This window comes from Eutrigla gurnardus, assembly GCF_963514095.1.
Source record: "Eutrigla gurnardus genome assembly, chromosome: 3".
NCBI lineage: Eukaryota > Metazoa > Chordata > Actinopteri > Perciformes > Triglidae > Eutrigla > Eutrigla gurnardus.
The window spans coordinates 2,953,133-2,974,109 of NC_139917.1; the positions used below are offsets into that span (position 1 = coordinate 2,953,133).

Sequence of the window (20,977 nt, forward strand, 5' to 3'; positions counted from 1 at the left end):
TAACTTACTAATGCCAGTTTCATAACAAACCTACTTATTCTAATACAAACCATGATCCCTTCATTAACATAACCAGGTACTTTTTTTTACCTCAACCAAACCAAGTAAAGTAAGTGGTATTATAAAACGAAATATACCTACGTTGATAGTTTATTTTAAAAAGACATACTGTAAACACTAGAGGGGAACCTAGAGCGTCATATTTCAAAGCATTGGGGCAACGACCAAGGGTCGATGAGTTGGGAGTGAGAATGTGTTGATTATTTGGTTTTGTCATTTGACAGTCATATTCAAAATATCACTGAAGCAGATTAATTCTTAGACCATACTTTTTCTTCTTAAGTAGTATTTTCACTTCTACTTCCACACAATCCCAGAGATATATTTTATATGCAAATGTCCATTCATTATGCTGATCTCAAGATTGATGTAACCTTCCTATTTAAGCTACAATCAACTCACTTGCATTAATTCTACCCTTTTTAATTTAACTTTATACACTGGGTTTGGTGCAAAACCAGGCAAACAAAATGCATGGATGAGACAAGAACACAAGAACACTGAGGTTTTGAGCTCTACTGCGTTTCATAACGCTTATCCAATAATCACTTTGGTACTTTACCTGCTGAGCAGATTCACATACAGGGATTTAAACTGACACGGGACTGGGGGGGATTCAGCAGAGCATGAACTGTTTTGTATTTCAGCAACACAGATGAAATAGATGTAGACTTTTGGTAAAACATAAATAAATAAAAGAAATCAGAGGGATAGAAAATATGTAAAGTGGGTGATTTATTCCTCAGTAGGAAGCAATGAGTGTACACTAAACACTAGTGCACTAGACTAGTGCATGCAGCCCGGACAAAGACCATTCCCACTCCTTAGCTGGAGGCCAATTTTCAGCCATTTAAGTGGAATCCATTACATATGCTATTCATGTGTCTCATTAATTTACTCCATTTACTGTGTTTTCAAATAATCTGAAAAGTTTGGTATCGTTTTGCACGATTTGCTCATAATGTCTGTCTTTCTGTGAGCTCGCTATGCTTGTAATTCTGTTGAGACGATGTGGGTGGGTGTAAATAGTTTCAATTTGTATGCAAATCCTAAACGGTTGTATTTTTTTTATCTTGTAATGACAGAGAGCAGAAAAAAAGCCATCCCAACACAGAGCAGTTAGTGTTTGTAGAGTGCCAACTGCTTCCCATTGAACTAATGTAAAGTTAGTTGTATTTTCTTTCTGTTACTTGTCTGTTGCATACTCTCTCTCTCTGCAGGAATTATGTGAAGCATGCTTCAAATTCTAAAATGAGAATTTGAAAAGGGCTCCACGGTGGTGTAGTGGGTAGCACTCTCGCCTCACAGCAAGAGGATCCCGGGTTCGATTCCCGGGTCGGCCCGGGTTCCTTCTGTGTGGAGTTTGCATGTTCTCCCCGTGTAAGCGTGGGTTCTCTCCGGGTTCTCTGGCTTCCTCCCACAGTCCAAAGACATGCAGGATGGGGATAGGTTAATTGATGACTCTAAATTGTGTGAATGTGAGCGTGAATGGTTGTCTGTCTCTGCATGTTGGCCCTGTGATGAACTGGCGTCCTGTCCAGGGTGTACCCCGCCTTCGCCCAATGACAGCTGGGATCAGCTCCAGCCCCCCCGTGACCCTAAATACAGGATAAGCGATAGACAATGGATGGATGGAGAATTTGAAAAACCATCAGTGCAGAAATCAGCCAGAATCCTTTTAATGTAATTTGAGGTGTGAAGGGTCTCTCTGGCTCATGATCAGCTGAAGCACACACTCATTAGCTTTACAGGAAACTATGGCACTCCGCAAGGAAACCTGCCTACAAACATTGCAATACTCTCATCTTATTGTTTATACATTACAAGAGGCGTATTCTGCAGAGATTAAAGCTGGATGTCAAACCTGCATGTTATTTGATACCGACAACGATGTAGCACAGTTTCGAACAAGGACTGACATTTCACATTGAATACTCCATCAGGCAGGATTTTCTTGTGTCCTACTCCATGGATCTTAGCAACATAGTGAGGATACTAGGAGTCCTTAGAGACAACAATGTAATTTTACCCCCTTACATATGGAGATGACCTCATTCAGATCACTTCTCTGTGCCACTGGGTTTACACAGGACGCGAAAGCACCAAGAAGCATTGCGATTTTTGGCGAGGTGTTGCCCGTGTCCTTCACTGGCCATGTAAACCTGTTGGACTGTTAACAAATGATGTGCTGTAGTGCAGAGGTCTGTGGCTGGCGATATGTCAAGCTTGACTTTCAGTTAGCATGTGCTAACCACTTCACATCGGACTGCTTCAGTAACGGACCTCAGACAGCTGTGTGAAATTTGATGAAAAACAGTATAATATGGGATCTTTAAGGATTCATCTTCCGGAGACGCCGCACACTCATCTCCTAGTGAAGCATTCTCCTGGTAGCAGACAACACCTCGCCAAAATATGAGTTGTTGTCTTTTTTCTACACTATGGAAGTAGTCCAATAAAAACACCTATCACAGAACAAATTTTAAGGGCAATTTAACTTGATTTAAAGTTAGTGTCACATTAAACACAAAGCTGGCCAATCTAAAAGATCGACCTAGGGCTCACGTTATAAGAAAGCAGTGTTATATTTGAACGGGTCTCAGAGTCTCAGCAGTTTAGTCAAAGACCAAGTGCTGTTATAGCTGGCTCTTTTTAATTTAAAACTGATGACTGTAAATTTAGATAGGATGGACCAAGTAGTAAGGTGAAATGCTGCCACCCATTTGCTTGAAGGATGTGGCCAGTTCACACATTGAACCTGAAGAAAGGCGTTTCTTGAAAAGCACGTTCCTCTTCCTCGAACACACAGGAAAAAGATACATTTTGGTATTCACTAATATCACATTGCAACTGTTAAAAAAACTATTTAAATGACTAGATGTCTACCCAAACGTGTTGTTGTTTAAATTGTTTTCTTCTAATATTTAAAGGTCCCCAGTAACTGAAACATATAAAAGAGAGATGGGATTTTTACATTTTGAAATTATGAAAATCCCAAATTCTGTGCGCACACCAAGCTTTATCACTATCTTCTTCTCAAGCTAGGTTTTTGATTGTTTTCTCTTACCTTTATCTCTAAAGCCACGTGCACATGTGCAGCCAACCTGCCTTGACATGTTGTTAATGAATTGTTCACACTGTCGTAACCACAGTAGAAAACTAGACCATTCAGCCACTGGCTTGTTTTGGTTTTGTTTATTCGTTCTGGCTTGGTGAATAATTGATAAATCAATGTCATGGCCATCATTAGAATGGACACTTGCTTACCTTGCTTTGTTAGAAGTAAATCATGTTCTGATTGGAAACGCTAGCAGGCGAGTGAGAGTTGTTTCCATACACACTGATGTGGCACATTTGTCAACTGTGGCCTGAATCAATACATAATAATGGTGCCTCTCTGTGCCAGACAAGCCCCTGGTCACCAGTTATGAAGAGATAAATAAGACAGGGTTGTGGAACACTGAATTACAATATGTCCCCTATCGTATGCAGATATTGATCAGGTGCCGTGTGCATGTGCTTTGTTGTCCAATAGTGATTATGGATATGAGCGGCGCAACGACGGGAACTGCCGGCATGCCTTCTGGTTCAACCCCTCCACTGTCTCCAGAAGCTGCAGCCAGGGCCAAAACTACTTCAACAGCACAGGGTGAGGACTGTTTCATTCATGTTCAATTGTATACACCATCATGTACGTTAAGTCCCACAGCTCTTAATTGTACATTTACTCAACAACTGTATTTAAGTATAATTACTAGATTTATTGAACAGCTAGAGTAACTTTGATTGATATGAAACACACTATGATCAACGCAGACCGTAGTTATGGTTAAGTTAAGTCAGAGGAAGTTGGATAACATGAAGAGCAATAAATTCTGCCTGGGGATAAGGGACATTCACCCAGGAGACCGGAGTTTGTGTCCCGTGTGAAACTTGAATTGTATGTTTAAGTTACATAGCCTGAATTTGCATTACGTTGCCTAATTAAATGCCGTTGCACTTACCACATCCCAAATGTTAAAATGACTACAACTGTGCTACACCATGTAGATGTACCCTTGTGACAATCTGTATATAGACATTACACTTGTGAAAATAGTCTGTTAATACTAAAGCCTGTATCTGAATCTGTGCTGTAAGAATTGTAATTCTCTTTTCTCTGTTGTGCCAGCAGGATGTGTCTGCTGTGTTAGTTTTGAGCCCCCCCTGGGGACAGACACCTTCAAAGCTTAATCACAGTGGGATCGTTCTTATTTACTCGCGCTGTCATTAAGCTTAAGGTGTCTCAGCCTCTGACACAGCTTGTGTTGTCAGTTGTCATCTAGTCTGTTTTTGCAAAGGGAAGGCACAACAGCTGTACTGACACACCACTCTACCGAGTCCAAAAACATTGTTTCTAAACCACAAGCCTATGTAGCATCTGGGGGGATTCTTTTGAGAACTAAAGGAATGCCTTGACATGAGTAGATTGAATTAGTAAAAACAAATAGTAAAAGTAAATATTTGTGGATCTTAACTGAGTAAAAGTTTTTTTTTTCTATCTTTCCAAAAGGTACCGTAAAGTGGTGTTGAACAACTGCACTAAAGGAGTAAAAGAAATGTACACTGCCAGAAAGCAACAGTGCCCCAACAGACCTCCTAAAGGACTCCTGCTGACTACCAAAGATGGCAAACTCACTGCCAACCTGGGCAGCAACGTCACCTTCCTGGTTCATCTGGATGAGGTGAGAACAGCCAACATGGCTGAATACTCCATACTTCCATTTCCTTTCACAACTTAAAACATGAATTCATTAAATTGTCTACAATTACATCCAGCAGACACAGGACAGAATTACCATTAATTTGGAGATTTGTGTTTCTTGCTCCTAATTTATATACAGGCAACAGCAATATTCACTCTCTGTTTTAGCCTCCATCATCTCATGAGGGAAATGTCTGGCAGAAAACACCTTTTTGCCTTGTTATTGAAATATGCTGCGTAGAAAACATTGCCTTGCCTCAGCTGGTTGATAACTTTGTCTGCTCTTTGGTGCTGAGCAGGCAGTGAACGGTTGATTTATCGGCACTTTTTTGCTGAAAACAAATACCTGCTGCATCAGGGGTCCGTTTCACAAAGCAGGTTTAGTGAAAACCTTGAGTTAGTTAACCCTTAGATGAGGGAAACTCTGGTTTTTCGGTTTCACAAAGCCAGTTCAGCATAAATCTGAGTCAGTTACCCGGGTAACATACTCCGTGAACCTAACCTGCTCGCTAGCAGGTTTGCTTCAACAAACCCTGAGTTTCTCCCTACATGTCTCCGCCTTTTTCCGGAATCTGAACCAACTCTGAAAAAAATGTGCCGTCCTTTCATCGTCAACCTAATCGATATGGAAATAAAAGTGATTCTAGCAGCTTTGGGTTGGGAGGTAGTGTTTTTGCGAACGGGAGATTTATGAAATGTTTAAGTACATTTCTGTGTTGAAATATCTGCTTATATTTACTGTTTAATATGTGAAATATGATTAAAATCATATGCCTTAGTCAACGATTTGCGCAATATTCTTATGCTTAATTTTCAACTGACGCTACTTTCTTTCTGTGCCTGGGGGGATTACACCCAATGAAAATGATAATTCATTCAGTGCGCTACATTGTGGACTACGGGAACAATTACACCACAGTGTCGCTGTGCAAGTCTGAAAATAAAGACTTATTACCTTTAGATCAATAGACTGTTTCATTCAGTTATACACATTAGATCGGGCAGTAATTGTCTGCCACACCAACTATCGCTACTTTGCTGCAGTTACGTTGCTCCGCTTTCTCAGGATGAGCTCGTTTTCTACATAAACACTCAGTAATATCTAATGACGCTCTCCCCGTTGCCATGGTGAATCGTAGTATCGGAGCTCCATTGATGATGGCTTTATAGAGTCGGCAGGCACGCGCGTAACTGAGTTTACATACTCAGAGTTGACTGAACTTATTCAAAACCGCTGTTCTGAAACTGAAAACTCAGAGTTGCCCATCTCAGAGTTGGTCAACTCAGAGTTCAGGGTTAGGTTCAGAGTTTGTTGAACCTGCTTTGTGAAACGGGCCCCAGGCGAATTAGTGAAGTTGCGGGACGTAATTCCAAAACAAGTCACTGAGAGACATCAAAACATTTGTTGTCTAGCTCTTTTGCTAAAAACAGTTGCGTCTGGTTAAGAGGCTGGTGAGAGCTGTGATACTCAACCTAAAACAATGAGCTGAAAGAAGCTAGATTGCTCTGAGGGGATCTGCGATGTCAGGTGATGATTCTCTGAGGGTTCAATCACTACAATGGACCATTTCCCATTACAGTCCACCTACAAGCAAATTCACAAATAATAAATTGTGGCCACTGCATTGCACTGCTTGGAGTTATCTAGCCTGTCTGATTCACAAAAGATTGTGCCAATAATGTTACAGTGCAAACTGCAAAGGTTTTGCAGCTGAGTGAAATATTTCCTCTTTTTTTTTTTGCATCTGATAGCATTAATCCAAATGGCAAATTCTAAATGTTGCTCCAATGTTTTGACCATTTTTTTAAGCATTGTTAATGTAATTATATTTATTAGAGCAGGTTTAAGTATTCTCTTTTTTCATTTAGTTTTTTTATAATTCATGTATTTGTTCAAAAACAGGAATGCAAACCTATTCATATTCTCTGAAACTTTGGTTAGCACCCATTCTAGTGGCAACATTTTCTGTCTGGGAAAGTCATCTTCATGCGTGGCATCCCTCAGAGCTTAATACTGTCCTCTGTTGTTCAGTTTCTACATGTTGCATCTAAACATTAACAACATCTAACACATTATCTTTAATTATATATGTTATCATAATTACAGTAATGACACACAGTTATACCTATTCTTGTCCCCAGGACACATAAACACATAAATCCCCGGTTGAATGTAGATAGCTAGACAAGATATAAACAATTGGATTTCGAAAAACTACAGACAAACTATCAACAAAGACAACATCAAAATTGTTGCCAATTTTTTTCCACACAAAGTCCCAAACAAATCCAAATAACAGAGCCCTGAAGCATGAATGCTGAAGTTTGATAACTGTTTGGTGATAGAGGAAAGTACCAAACACTCCAAAGTCAAATAGAACCAAATTGCCCATGCAATGCAATGAGTTCTGAGCCAGAGACAGAAGTACCTCACATGAGACCCTGTTTCTGAGTAAGAAGTGCTGTGTTCGGAGCCAGGCCTGCCAGGCTTCCTTGTCGCTGGCAACTGCCTCTCATGTTTCTCAGGAAGATTTTGGTCCATTGATAATAACTGCAGGCTTTGGAAATGTTTTCCTGCCACTGCAACAGCCCACGGTAAGTGTGTGTCCACAAGGGTCTTGTCCAGGCCTAGCTGTCATATCACTGTGTGATAAGTTGAGGAATCAAGGCATGCTTCTTTAATTAAGAGGGGAATTGTCTGAAAGGGGAGGGGGGTGACGGCGGAAGGTGGGTAACAATGTGATTTGATAAAAAAAGAGAATGTTAGTGTTAAGAATCCTTGTGGCATCAATCCTGTGTGAGAAAATACTTGAGATGAATTCAAAATGTAATTTATATTCATGAAGCCTGCAATGGCTGTATTTCTTGGGGATAGCAAATGCCCTTAAATGTTTGATGGGAAGAAGTCTCTGGTGCACATTCAGATTTAAAAAAGCAAAGCAACCTTAACAAAAATGGATACATGTTTTGGGATAAGATAAGATCAGTAAGATAACGTGGTACATTCCTTGGTCAGTTTTGTATTGGTTCAGAAATGTGTTATGCAATACTATAATTGCAGCTACAGAATGGCTTTGTCAAAGCAACTGACTTTTGACTAAGCAGTTGACAGCAACGTGATTGGCTTGTGCCTAAAATACATCAACCAAATAGTTTAATTCATGAAGAATTTAACTTCCCTTCCATATTTAGCATCAAAGGAAGGAGACAGGGAATTTCAGACACTCACGTATTCACTTCATTTCCTCTCTGCCAGTTAAAATGCTTTTGTGTTTACTGTGTCTACATGAGTGGTGGAGAGAGAATTTATATAGCATGGTTTAAATAGCATGTTTGAAATGAATGAGCTCATCTGTGCTCAAAATACATATAACTGCATGAAAACATAAATACAATACACTGCATGATAGGGGTGACCCCAAATAATGGAATATTCAATGATACCATCTAAGGAGAGGGATTCGGCTGACAGTCTTACAAGGTTCAATGATCGCAAACTTGGTTATGAAACAAAGGAACATTCCATTCTGGCTATAGATGTGAAAGACGGCAACGGCCAAAGTACTGAACTAAAGGCTTCAAAACCAAAAACCAATGGGGGACATCATGATGACAACGTCCACTTCTTATATACAGTCTATGATGTAAACTGATCACCAGCCACAGTCAGTACCTGTACCTCTGTCTCATGGAAACGCCCCTTTAACTCTCAAGTGTTCTGACCTCAAGCTTTGTGTCTATGAAACAATTCATGGATGCAGATGGAATTGTTTCTGAACATTGAAATGGGGGTGTCTTCTGTGTGAAAACAGTCACACAGGGAGTTCCCCTCCCCATCTGCCTGCAAGCTGGTCACTTTGTGAAGTCCAGATTCCATTCTGATTGATCAACTGCAGTGGAAGTTTGCTTCCTACTGAGCAGACCAACTGAGAATCTATCTCTTTCTACTGAGATGTCGACCTGAACTCAGGTCTCCTCTTTCTCCTGGGATTTGGACCACAGATCTCAAGTCCCCAACCAGCGCCCTCAAAACAGCCAACAAGCTGGCTGTTGGAGCCTGCTTCTGCAACAAAGACAATAATTCCTAGTCGAGACACATCTCACTAGAAACTCCTCCATCCACAACTCCAAGGACAGGAACTTCCCTTCAAGGAACCTGAAGACAGCAACCTTTCTTCAGAGGAACAAGCAACTGTTTTTCAAGGACTGGTAACAATCTGGGCATAGCTTAGGACAGAAACTGAATGTGATGACGTTAATGTTTCTAAGTGATTTTCTATTTGATGTATTGTTGAGTTAAGTGTGTAACCTTTGTTCAGTTGTTAGTGATCTAGAACAGACAGTTGGCATGCTCACTAATCCAACTTTCCTAATAGCACTACCAGGGTTGGAATTTCATAATTTTAGGGGAAAGTACATTTGGCCTCCCCTTTCATTTTTTTTAGGGGCACCAAGGCCACATGACAGGGCACAAAGGCCATTGAGTAAAATGAGATGGTTTTACCTTTCAGACTAATACCATAACATCCTAATTCACAACAAAACATGAATTATGTATTAAAACATTTTTAATACCAATATCAAGTTAATGTTACATTGGACTTTTTTTTAAATAACACCTTACAAAGGAATTACTACTTGAGTGCAATAAAACATATTCTGTATGAAATCTTGATTGAAGATGCATGAGCACATACACAGGTAGGCAATGTGGACATGACGTAGACTTTAATCGATAGGCAGTCCCTCTCATTGTCGCTCAGTGTTCAACTCGGATCTTCCCTGCTATCGAGCCATTTTATGACTGAAGATACTGTTGATGACTGTGTAGGACACAGCAGGATTCTGGGTCGGTGGAGTGAGCGGGACCAGAGCAGAACCGGACCGGTACTTTTATAATAAAAATGCCGCTCTCTGCAAAATCCCCTGCCCGCTCGTGGCCGCTTGCTCGCTCAGCTCCGCTCGTGTTGAATAGAAGTATGTGCGCACGCCGGACGGGAACCGGACCGGTACTTTTATAATAAAATACCGCTGTGTGCTTTCACTGCCTGCTCGTTCAGCTCCACTCGGGTGGCTGTAATTAAGCTGACAAACGGTTGACGTTCTTCTTGCATGTGATGTTGATACTTCACCTGCGTGGCTCGTGAAGTTGCGCAAGTTGGATTTTGGAGCAATCGCAGCAGATCAATCGCTCTGATCCACAGACACGGGACTAGCCTACTGTGCGCACTAGGGGGGCTGTAAGTCCACAAAAGCCCACCCCACATCACTAGCGTTGTTTACACTGGAACTTTGACAGGGGCATAAAGGCCACCTTGGCTGTAAATTTAACATTTTTTTCACAGGGCATCAAGGCCAAAGTGCGGGGCCATGGCCGTCGTGGCCATCGTGAAATTGCTACTCTGGTCACTATGTTTATTCCACTAATTATACACACATACAGACAGCTGGTCTTAGGACAGAGCCACACAGCCTCCCACAGAGAAACCCTGCTCTCTTTAACTCGACCACACAGCTGATCCACAGCCGCCATTTTGTAACCCACACAAAGACACATACATTCTTGAACGTAAAAGTGGGTCTTCAGTAGTTCCTTCTTGGTTAATATGACCTCCGTGTTCTGTCAGCGTGGAATTTTTATCAGACTTCTCTGTTTCACACCCAAGTCACATTTGGAAGAAAATGTTCTACAGTTGTTGCTCATGTTATCTTTTCGTGGAACTTATTTCGGCGGTAGATAAACGAGACAGAATCTCCTGCCTGTGAACACTGTGATCGAACATGAAAGGTGCAGCCACTGATGATTCCCACCTAAAATATCAACTGCAATGCTCATTTTCAAATTGTGTTGTCATCCATCCATCCATTGTCTACCGCTTATCCTGTATTCAGGGTCGCGGGGGGGCTGGAGCCGATCCCAGCTGTCATTGGGCGAAGGCAGGGTACACCCTGGACAGGACGCCAGTCTATCACAGGGCACTGTGTTGTCATAATTCTCCACCACTGTCCTGGCACCTACCGCACAGTTCCTATCGTCTCAACCACGCTACAAATGCAATTAGCTACTTCACTTAACTTAACTGTTAAGTTAAACTTTGTAAGCTTCACACCAGAAGCCAGATGGAACCGGATCATTAAGGTTGTCACTCAGGGTGCTGCTCAGTCGCTTGTGCTGCTCTTTCACTGTCAAAATATGGTCATTTCTGTTCACTGGTAGCAAAAATGCCAAAATTGAGAGGGTTACAATGCTGAACTTGAAACATCAAAACCAGTCCAGAAAACCAATGATTGACTTCTTACACAGTACAATACAGTCGGTCTTTGAAAGATATTGATATTGTTAGATGTTTCTTTTCTCACTCATCCTCTCTTCCACTTACTTCATGATCTTGAAAATTGCTGTTGTTAAACTGTTATGGCTTTAACATGAACTCGTACTACAGAAAATCAATGCAGACTCTGCTCTGCCCACTGTGGATCTATCCAAAATGGCTTTTCAGAATTATTCACACCTGCAATGTCTTTTTGTTGTCATGCATCACGTTGAAATTGTGGTTTCAGGTTTGACACACACCTGAACAAATGTTTGCCCTGTGCATCTACACCCTTGTCAGTCGACACAACAGGGCTTTCACAGCAAACCAACATTGATGTCCCTGCCTCGAGGATCCTGCCGCCATGCCTTTGGATCTGCTCCACCCTGGGAGCTGCACACACACAAAGAGTGACATTTAGAGGGGCGGAGATAAGTGAATCCCATTGTAGCTGATATGGACAGTAAACGTGAATGCAGAATGGACAGCAGACACCGAGAAAAGCTGGGTGACATGTGCGCTACCAAGCCTGGGTCTTGTTTGCACGCCAGCTCATTCCAGCTCTCAACAATGCCGGCACTGTCTGGCCCTGTTCTTAGTTGTTCTCTATTCTCTCCAGCCACTTATTAAAGATATCATTTCCCAGGCAAATTGACATGACATATTCCGAGAAACCTCCCTTGATTTCACAGTCGGAAGCACACAAAGAAGGGGACTCAGGTAGCGAGGGATGGAAGGAAAAAAAGAGCAGGGAGAGAATGAACAACAGGTTTGTTTTGCTTCATTGGGCATTTTGGCAAAACCGGCATGCAAATGCAGCATTACAAATGGAGATCCCAGTAGCGTAGCACTACAGTGTGCCAAGGGGAGTCTGGGAGTTTGCATTCGCAGGCCTTGGGGGATGGGGGGGTGAGCACAGATTTGGTCGCCGTAGCAGCTGGAACCACCAACACACGTTGTGCACTGATCCTCAGATAGTGCCAGATGTGATTCCCAGAGGAAAGAGTGCAGGCAGCTGAAGCCCTGCATACCATGCAAAGTCAAACATGGTGAGGCGCAGGAGGGGAGGCTCACACTTGCTCTCACTGACATGAATTTAAAATTCTCTCTCGACCTCTTTCAGACGTACACACACACATTTATCCACAGCGACTGTACATTCCTAATCTCAACATTGATGATATTAAATCATGAAATTATTTTGGTTACAAGGAGCAATCAGATTAGGAGAAAACAAACCTGACATCTGCAAAGACTCCTTGAACAAAATCAATACATTGCCAGTGTTTGTTTTGTTTTTTTTGCAAATTAGTATTTACAAAAAGTTATTTGAAACAAAAAGCCTGATTCTTGAAACAAATTGTTTTCTGCGGAACAAGACACAACTTTTGAATCCAGCAGTAATAATTCCACATGTTATTTCAGGCAACTATAATTGAACATACATTGCATTTGCAAAGAGCATGTAAATGCCGTTGTGTCATAGTCTGGTTTTCACCATACTAAGGTCAATCTTTTAAGATTGAACATTAGTCTGGGGAAGCTGCGCTTTGTTTCTACTGCTCAAGAGGCGGGATCAATGGGCATCGTTCAAATGACTCCGTACGCAATTGGATAGTCCTACAACCAATCAGAGCGTGCCAGGAGAGAATGGCCGTTTCTGATTGGAGCCAAAGATTCTGGCAATGTAACAGCGAAAGTAAGCCTGAGGGTGTCCAGCCTAAACTGCCGAGCGAAATCCAAATTTCCCGGAAGTTCAGGCAGGGTTCACCCAGCCTAGTTGTGTCATTCAAATGCAGGGAATCATAGTGATTCACTAGAAAAGTACATGTATTCTACAAAATGTAACAGAGGTCTGAGCTGATGGGCAAATTAACAAAGGAGGGATTGCAGCTGCTGATAGCACGATTTATTGTACATTATTTAGAAACCCCTATCTACTGAGGGCGGGAATCAGTAGAGGCCCCACGATAATATATTATCATCATTTTATTCAGTCACAATACGATACTCTTGGGTATGTTGAGAATTGCAATGTAATTTTTTGCAATAAATGACTATTTGTTAAATTTTTTCACTTCAATAATTTTAATTGCAGCATTATGAGTTGGTCAGGCAAGCAGACATACTGACCAACACCCAATCTTTGATTTGACAAGCAATTGTTACCAAAAGGTTTAGCTTGCAATATCAATACTTCATATCATAAAAGGTCAATACTTGGTGTTTGTGTATCGATTCAAGGTTGCCATGTAAAACATTGTGATGCTGTGTTGTAACAATTTCCCCCATCTGTATCAATCAAAATGTTCTATGTGACTAATATGTTACATTTCAAATGATGTTATGAACCAGGATGGATTTATTTCTTGCCACTTTTCAGCATCATCTGCTTAATGCATTTTATGGAGTACATCGTCATTTGGTGTTTTCCTCTCTGTATAGCAGCTTTCCCCTATTAAATCAGCCACCTGATGATTGTGATTGGGTCTTTCTGTGCTGGCAAAGGTGGTTTCAGTGATGTCAGTGTGTATCTGTAGCTGAACAAGGCGCTGCTGTGCTGTGTTTCAGGGTGACACTCTGCGCACCAACATCCAGCTGGATTTTGGTGATGGCACCGCCGTGTCCTACTCCAACCTGAGCTGGACTCAGGAGGGCATCAAACATGTCTACAAGTCTGCTGGAATCTTCCGTGTCACGGCGCTGGCAGAGAACACACTGGGTTATGATACCACAACACTCTTCCTGCATGTCACATGTAAGTTCAAATCTCTCCTAGTAAGTTGGTTTTCATGTTTGCTTTTTAAGGCCTCTAGAGGCTACATACAGGCTGCAGCTGCTCTTTCTTACTGGGGACGGTGGTTGACTATATGGAGTCTACCTGCAGACATTAGGGCCAGCTCAGTGCTTAGAAAAGTGGTGCCAACTGTTTTTTGGGGGGGCTACAAACATGTTCCACCAATATTTCTATTCACTAAAAAAAACTTCTATCTATAGGTGTGAGAACATTAAAGGCATCATAGGCCACTTTATTCAGAACACTTTCTTATTGCTTGGAATCATTGTAACATACCGATAGGTGTATGTAAATGAAAAGCACTGACATAACAAAGTTAAAAAAAAGTCCTCTGTGGCGGGGCAGGACTGTCAAAAGCATGTCCAATTATTTTCTCCAGGTCGGAGTAAATAATTGGCTGCCTGTGAATTCTTACTTCCTGATTATGCCCATTCTGCCGATCTCAACCACTCGCTGGCTGTGCACGAGCGGCGAGCCGTCGCTGCACTCAGCAGACGGAGGCAGTAGCTGCAGCTAGCAGGAGCTGCAGCCAGCGAGCGAGTTACACAACCAAAGTAAAAGAAGAACATTCAAGAAGAAGAGCTGCAGAATGACTGAGAAATTACCAACAGCTGACCCCAGCAACTGACAGCAACACCAGAGTAAACATCGGTGTAGCGACAACCGAGGGGAGAGAAGAGGCTGGAAAGAGACCTCATGATGGCCTAGTTCTTCTAGATGGGTAATTATCTGCGTATGTATGTATTCGCCAACACCAAGTTCGCTAGACTGTAGGACACCATGTTACGCTACCTGTATGTTATTTTTGTGATCTCTCTTACCTTTGAAAGCATTACATTAGTATGTAATCTGCAGCTAACACTACCTGTGTGTTATTTTCGTGGCCTCTCTTAGCTTTGAAAGCGTTACATTAGTTTGTATGTAATCTGCAGCTAGCGTTGGCTTGTTTATCTCGTCTTTGAACGGACATTTGACGTAGCGATATAGCTTACATGTGTGTTGAGAACGTAAACAGTTCCACACCGGTAAAACATGGATTGATTGTTTCTAGCATTTTGTCGGAGTCTCTCTCTCACTGGTGACTACAGCTGGATTCAGTTAGGCTCAGACCTCTGTTATCTTATTAATATTTAGTCCTTCTCTTAGGACTAGGGTAAATCTTGTTGTTGCCCTGGACTACAGTCACCACATCAAAGATCAGCCAAGAGTAAAGATGATGGCTCTGTTCAGTTTGTTGTGTGACAAGTCCCCCTGTCATTTTAGGTCATAAACTTCTAGTTGTTAAGTTGTAAAGAATCCCAAAGTGTAAACATGTTTGCTAGGTGGTTTTATTACAGATTCAACACCTCAAAACTACTTCTGATCTACAACAGTTCTCTTAACAAAGTCATGACTCAGCCAAAGGAAAGTGAGGCTTTGTCCACCAACACAAATGCTCTAACATTTATACTTGGCTCACACAATAGGTGAAATAGAAATAGAATAGAAAATGTTTGTCACCACATAAAACGCTGCCAATGTTGTAGAGTTGTCAGTCTTTGACTGTAATGTTATTTGTAAATGCTCATGTAATTTGTAATTATTTGTAATTGTGATTTTCTTTCTAAAGGACAACCACTGCCTAAAGATAAGATCACATGGAGAGTCTGCCCGGTCAGCCAACACGTACCTGTTCTGATACAAAACAGCTAGGAGACCTCTGCGCAGACGCTGTTTCTTCCCTTCTTGTATAGATGTTGTTATATATATATATGTGTTATTTTTTATGGTGCTTGAAAAATAATAAATGGGTGAAAAGACACATCTGGTTCTCATTATTTGTGCAGCTTGTAAAGAGATACATGTAATGCTGTCACCTGCCATGTGATCCTACCTTGCGGCGCATGCCAAGTTTCTCAAACAGCTTTTGTATAAAAGTTATTTAACTTGAAAGTAAATCATTTTATTTATTTATTTATTATTTATTTATTTTTAATTATATTTACTACTTCAGTGTGTCTGGGACATCCACCGCGTGTACAAAGCAGTAATAGTGTTTATTACGGCCATTAATGATGTAACATTATCGGTGTAAATGCAGCGGGTGCCGGTCAGATTTCTCTCTCACCCCGACTGCAGTACGTCCCCGATCCCACCTGCTCAATTCACCCCTACCCGCTGACACCGCAGCCTCAGCCAAAATCTCACTCTGAACTCACGTGAGAGCCCTGCTCCATACCTGAACTGCTCAGGGCAACAAGCGTCTTTCCGCTCGTAGTTTCAAAAGCGGAAGTGAGTCGAGACGAGACGTGAGCAGGAGCAGGAGAGTGAGCGAGGATTGGATCGGAACATTTAGCCAATAGTAGCAATGTGGACCGGATGGCTACTATTGGATGAATTTTGGCAAAATTGACAAATCTTTAAAATCGTAGACCACCAGGCCTTTAACTACCACTACAGGTGCTGCATTGACTTCACAACATATAAGACACAGGAACAGAAGAACACTGACATCAAACACAAATCCAAAAGTAACAAAAAGTTATAAGAGCAATGAAAAAGATACATACCGGTATCTAGTAAAAGCATAAATGGGGCATAAATAGACATGATAAATCAAATTCCTCATACTGTCACCTTGTTCCATAAAGAGGTCTTTCATATGTATGTATGTATATATATATATATATATATTAGGGCTGTCAAAGTTAACGCGTTAATCGCGCGTTAACGCAACATCCTCTTAACGCCGTTAATTTTTTTAACGCGCGATTAACGCTCGGTATTAAAAAAAAAAAAAAAACGCGCATTGTATGATTTATGGCCGTCGGTGGCACCTGTAGTCTTGATCCAGAGGGACGGTGCGTGTCCACAGGCAGCGGTGTTTCCCCGCGTCCCATTCATTGTCAAGCCGTGCAATGCATTCTGGTAGCGTCGCGGCGAATGTCGAGAGACGGCGCGCGAGTTGGCCGCTCCTCATTTGCCTAAAGTTGAAGTCGAATCTACTTTATGCTAATCAGAGGCGCCGGGCTCGACTCGCCGCCTCGGGAACGCTCGCGAACGCTCGCAAAAATGTGTTGTTTAAAGGAGAGCGCCTGTCAATCATCCTCTCGTGGCAGCCCACCAAGCGTGCAATACTGGGAAGCGGCGCGTCCACACGCGTTTAAAATCGCCCCTGTGGACACGTACCTTGATGGTGCGTGTCCACAGGGGCGATTTGTGAACGGCGAATTCACCTTCAAAAGACTGCCAGATGGTTCAGTCGATAAGACCAAAGTCATCTGCGCGTACTGTGGGTATGAAATGAGCTACCATAGAAATACGTCCAGTCTGAGATATCACTTGCAAGCCAATGCACTTATATCCTAACTGTACTTATCTCCTGTTACACTCTCTCCTGTGACATGTTCACTTTAACTGTTTGTGATATATTCTTATAACCCTGTTTTGATCCCATGTTTTGGTAAGGGGATATTTGGAGTGTTAAATAAACATTTTCATAAATCAAGTATATTTGCCCTTATGTTGTTAAACGTATTAAGAATATGAAAAAAATACATTAAGGTACATTTAGAAGAAAAAAAAATGTGCCAAAAAATGCGATTCATTTGCGATTAATCGCGAGTTAACTATGGACAAAATGCGATTAATCGCGATTAAAAAAATTAATCTTTTGACAGCCCTAATATATGTGTGTGTGTGTGTGTGTGACCAGCCAAGGCAAAACCAGGAACAAGTCGGCCTTGGGGCATTTTGAGTTATTAACAGATTCTGAAAGTGTAGTTTCTAAGCTTTCCAATGATGTCTAACACATGGAAATCCGATATTTGACGAAGTTGTGGGAATTTGAATGTATGCTTCTCTGAAAACCGTTCACTGAGAAAACTGGCCTGAAAGATTTGCAAATCTCACCTCACCTCACCTCACCTGGCCAGAAAGGAAACACAATGGTGCTCATTTGCATCTCATTCAGATAAGCCCTCCCCCCTACAGATGTCACTCAGTGATATCTGCTATCTGTTAGCCTGCTAATGATTTAGCAACTAGCCCATTGTCCTCAGGTAGGCTAGTTGCTAAACTATTAGCATCACAGTCAATTCAAGCAATGCCAACAGGCCCCTTTGCACCTTACTGTTAAATCAGATACCCACATTATGAGCCAAAAATCACCCATTACAGCTTAGTTTCGATGTGCATATCATTTTAAAATGACAGCACTGAGCTAGCTTAGCTAGCCAAGCAAAGTAGTTAACTTGGATGTTAATGGAAACTCACCCCATAGGAAACTGAAAATTCCTGCAGACTTTGTTGGCTCCAATGAAATAAGAGGTCCGGGCGTACTTTCTTTTCGTCTGCGGCTTTTTGGTGGATGCAGTCATCGCCGACGTAACTACTGTAGGTCCGTTTGCTCTCAGCAGCTAAAGAATCCATCCGTATGCTGTACGTAAGCTCTTGAGAAAGTTTGTCGCTACATGAATGTCTTCCAAGGAGAGAGTTCTCCTTTCTTCTTCCGTAGCATTTGCAAGTTACGGATTTCCTCCATTTCGCTGTCTTTATCCCGTTGAAATGTAACCATAGATATAGCGTCTGATATCTTCCGCTCCAGCTGATCCGCTGCGAGGGACACGAGTGCTAAATAAGCAGCCATGTGTTTCGCTTCTAACATGCAGCTGATTTGCCGAAAAAATAACAACAGCCCGTGAATGGCCAACGGTGATCAGTATGGAAATTACCTGCATCGCCGTACTCGCCCCAGCAAAGACAGAGACAACCGCAGATTTTTTCCGAAAATACAAATACAAAATGTATACTTTTAAGGCAACCAATACTGTTATCTGAAACATGGAGTGACTTCTTCATGATCTCAACTTGCATATTCTGCAAAAAAATGAAAATCACTAATTTGGAAAAAAAAAAGCTTATTTCGTCGTTTACGCGGGTCAGATCCATCCATCCATCCATTTTCTACCGCTTATCCTGTATTCAGGGTCGCGGGGGGGCTGGAGCCGATCCCAGCTGTCATTGGGCGAAGGCAGGGTACACCCTGGACAGGCCGCCTGTCTATTGCAGGGCTGACATGTAGAGACAAACAACCATTCACGCTCACATTCACACCTACGGGCAATTTAGAGTCATCAATGAACCTATCCCCATCCTGCATGTCTTTGGACTGTGGGAGGAAGCCGGAGAACACGGAGAGAACCCACGCTTACACGGGGAGAACATGCAAACTCCACACAGAAGGAACCCGGGGCCGACCCGGGGATCGAACCCGGGACCCTCTTGCTGTGAGGCGAGAGTGCTAGCGGGTCACATATACTAAAAATAAAAGGGGGCCCAGGATAGAACCTTGGGGCACCCCACATGCTATATGCTCTGGATCAGATATGGTCCATTCCACCTCACAGACATGAGTCCTTCCTGTTAGGTATAAAGTTAACCATTTAACTGTAGTACCACTAAAACCCTTACACAGCAGTTCAGAACACAGAATTTCATGGTTTATTGTATGGAAAGCCTTTTGTAAGTCGAGAACAACCATCCCAACATAATTTCCTTCATTGAAATTCTGACGAATGTAATCAAAAAGATGAATAAAACAGTTTTCTGTAGAATATGCTGCTCTAAAACCAGACTGCAGCTCATACAGCAGATTTTGTCTGAAATACTCCTCCACCTGCTTGTACACAAGATGCTCAAACACTTGATATGGAGGTCAGATTTGATACTGGCCTTTAATTCCCAACATCTGTTCTGCTATTTTTCTTAAAAAGGGCACCACCCTGGCACTTTTAATTTCACTTGGAAAAGTACCCTGCCTTAAGGATGAATTAATAATATGAGTAAGTGTACTAGATGTTACACTGGCACTATCTCTCAAAAATCTAGCAGGAATATGATCCAGTCCAGTGGCCTTGTCCGTGCACATTTTAATCTCCAACTCGGAGACAGTTTATTTCAAAAGCATCAGTAATAACATATTTGCCTTTATAAAATAATTAAGAAATGATTGGCCATATTTTCCTGAAGCACTAGGCAACTTAGCAACCAGCCTGGTAGCAACAGTCGTAAAAAACTTGTTGAAATGACAGGCAACCTGACGCATATCAAAACACATCTTATCCTCTATAACTAACCCATGATTGACAGATTTTGATTTTGCTATAGTCCCCATGTCATTAAGTACTTTCCATATGTTTTTAGCTTGATGTGAATTGTCAGCAATATATTCAGTATAAAATCCTGATTTTGCTTTCTGTACCTTGTAACTAGCCTGATGTTAGCAACCACCTTTAAAAAAAAAACATGAATAAATACATTTCACCAGAGGGGTATTTACGGACATATTTAATATGGCAAAACATTAAAATCTGTCAAGCTTGTGTTAACCAGGCATCTAACCAAAAAGACATTTAAAAAAAAATTACTCACTTGGAGATCAGGGAACAGGAAGTGCAAAACTGACAAACTAATTTCCAAGGAGCATAATTCAACTGGCAATCTCAGTTGAATCGTCACAGTGACGGAAAAATGTGGTTATGAAACAAAAGAGCATTCATTATTCATAAATTACAACATGGCTATTTCAAAATCAAAGAATATGCCTACATTGATTAATGAAAGCACTCACAAAAGAACGTAGCACCATCAGAGCGCTAGATATATTCAGAATTCATGAAGGATTCTCCAAAATCAGCTGGGGGAGACAAGATTCACTTCCCTGTCTTTGTTTTCTACAATGTGGAAAATGAGAAGTGAAAGCTTTATTTTTAACCAAGTAAAGCAAGCAGGAGCAAAGGTCTGTTTATCGATCTTTAGTCTGTTAGTCTGTGAGTAGATGGACAATGCTTCCACCACACACGCACGCACTCATGTGCACACACACACACACACACACACACACTCACTTAACAGGACTATCCATTATTCAGCAACAACAACTTGGAGACAGACGACATGCATTTCAGCCAATAACGATGTTTTAACAATTTTGCTATATAAATTTCAAAGAAGGGGGATCAATGATTGAAAAAAAATACATGGTCTGATGATCAGTTGACTATCGGCAACACTTGACCAATC

At 41.6% G+C, this 20,977-nt stretch overlaps 1 protein-coding gene across 1 annotated transcript in view; it reads left to right on the forward strand.

The window, feature by feature from the left end:
• Positions 1-20,977, forward strand: part of sorcs3a (sortilin related VPS10 domain containing receptor 3a) — a 277,073-nt gene that overhangs the window by 237,220 nt on the left and 18,876 nt on the right. The window contains exons 17-19 of the mRNA XM_084004962.1: positions 3,596-3,709; positions 4,613-4,784; positions 13,690-13,876. Of these exons, the coding sequence (XP_083861088.1) occupies positions 3,596-3,709; positions 4,613-4,784; positions 13,690-13,876 (473 nt within the window). The remainder of the gene's footprint in view (positions 1-3,595; positions 3,710-4,612; positions 4,785-13,689; positions 13,877-20,977) is intronic.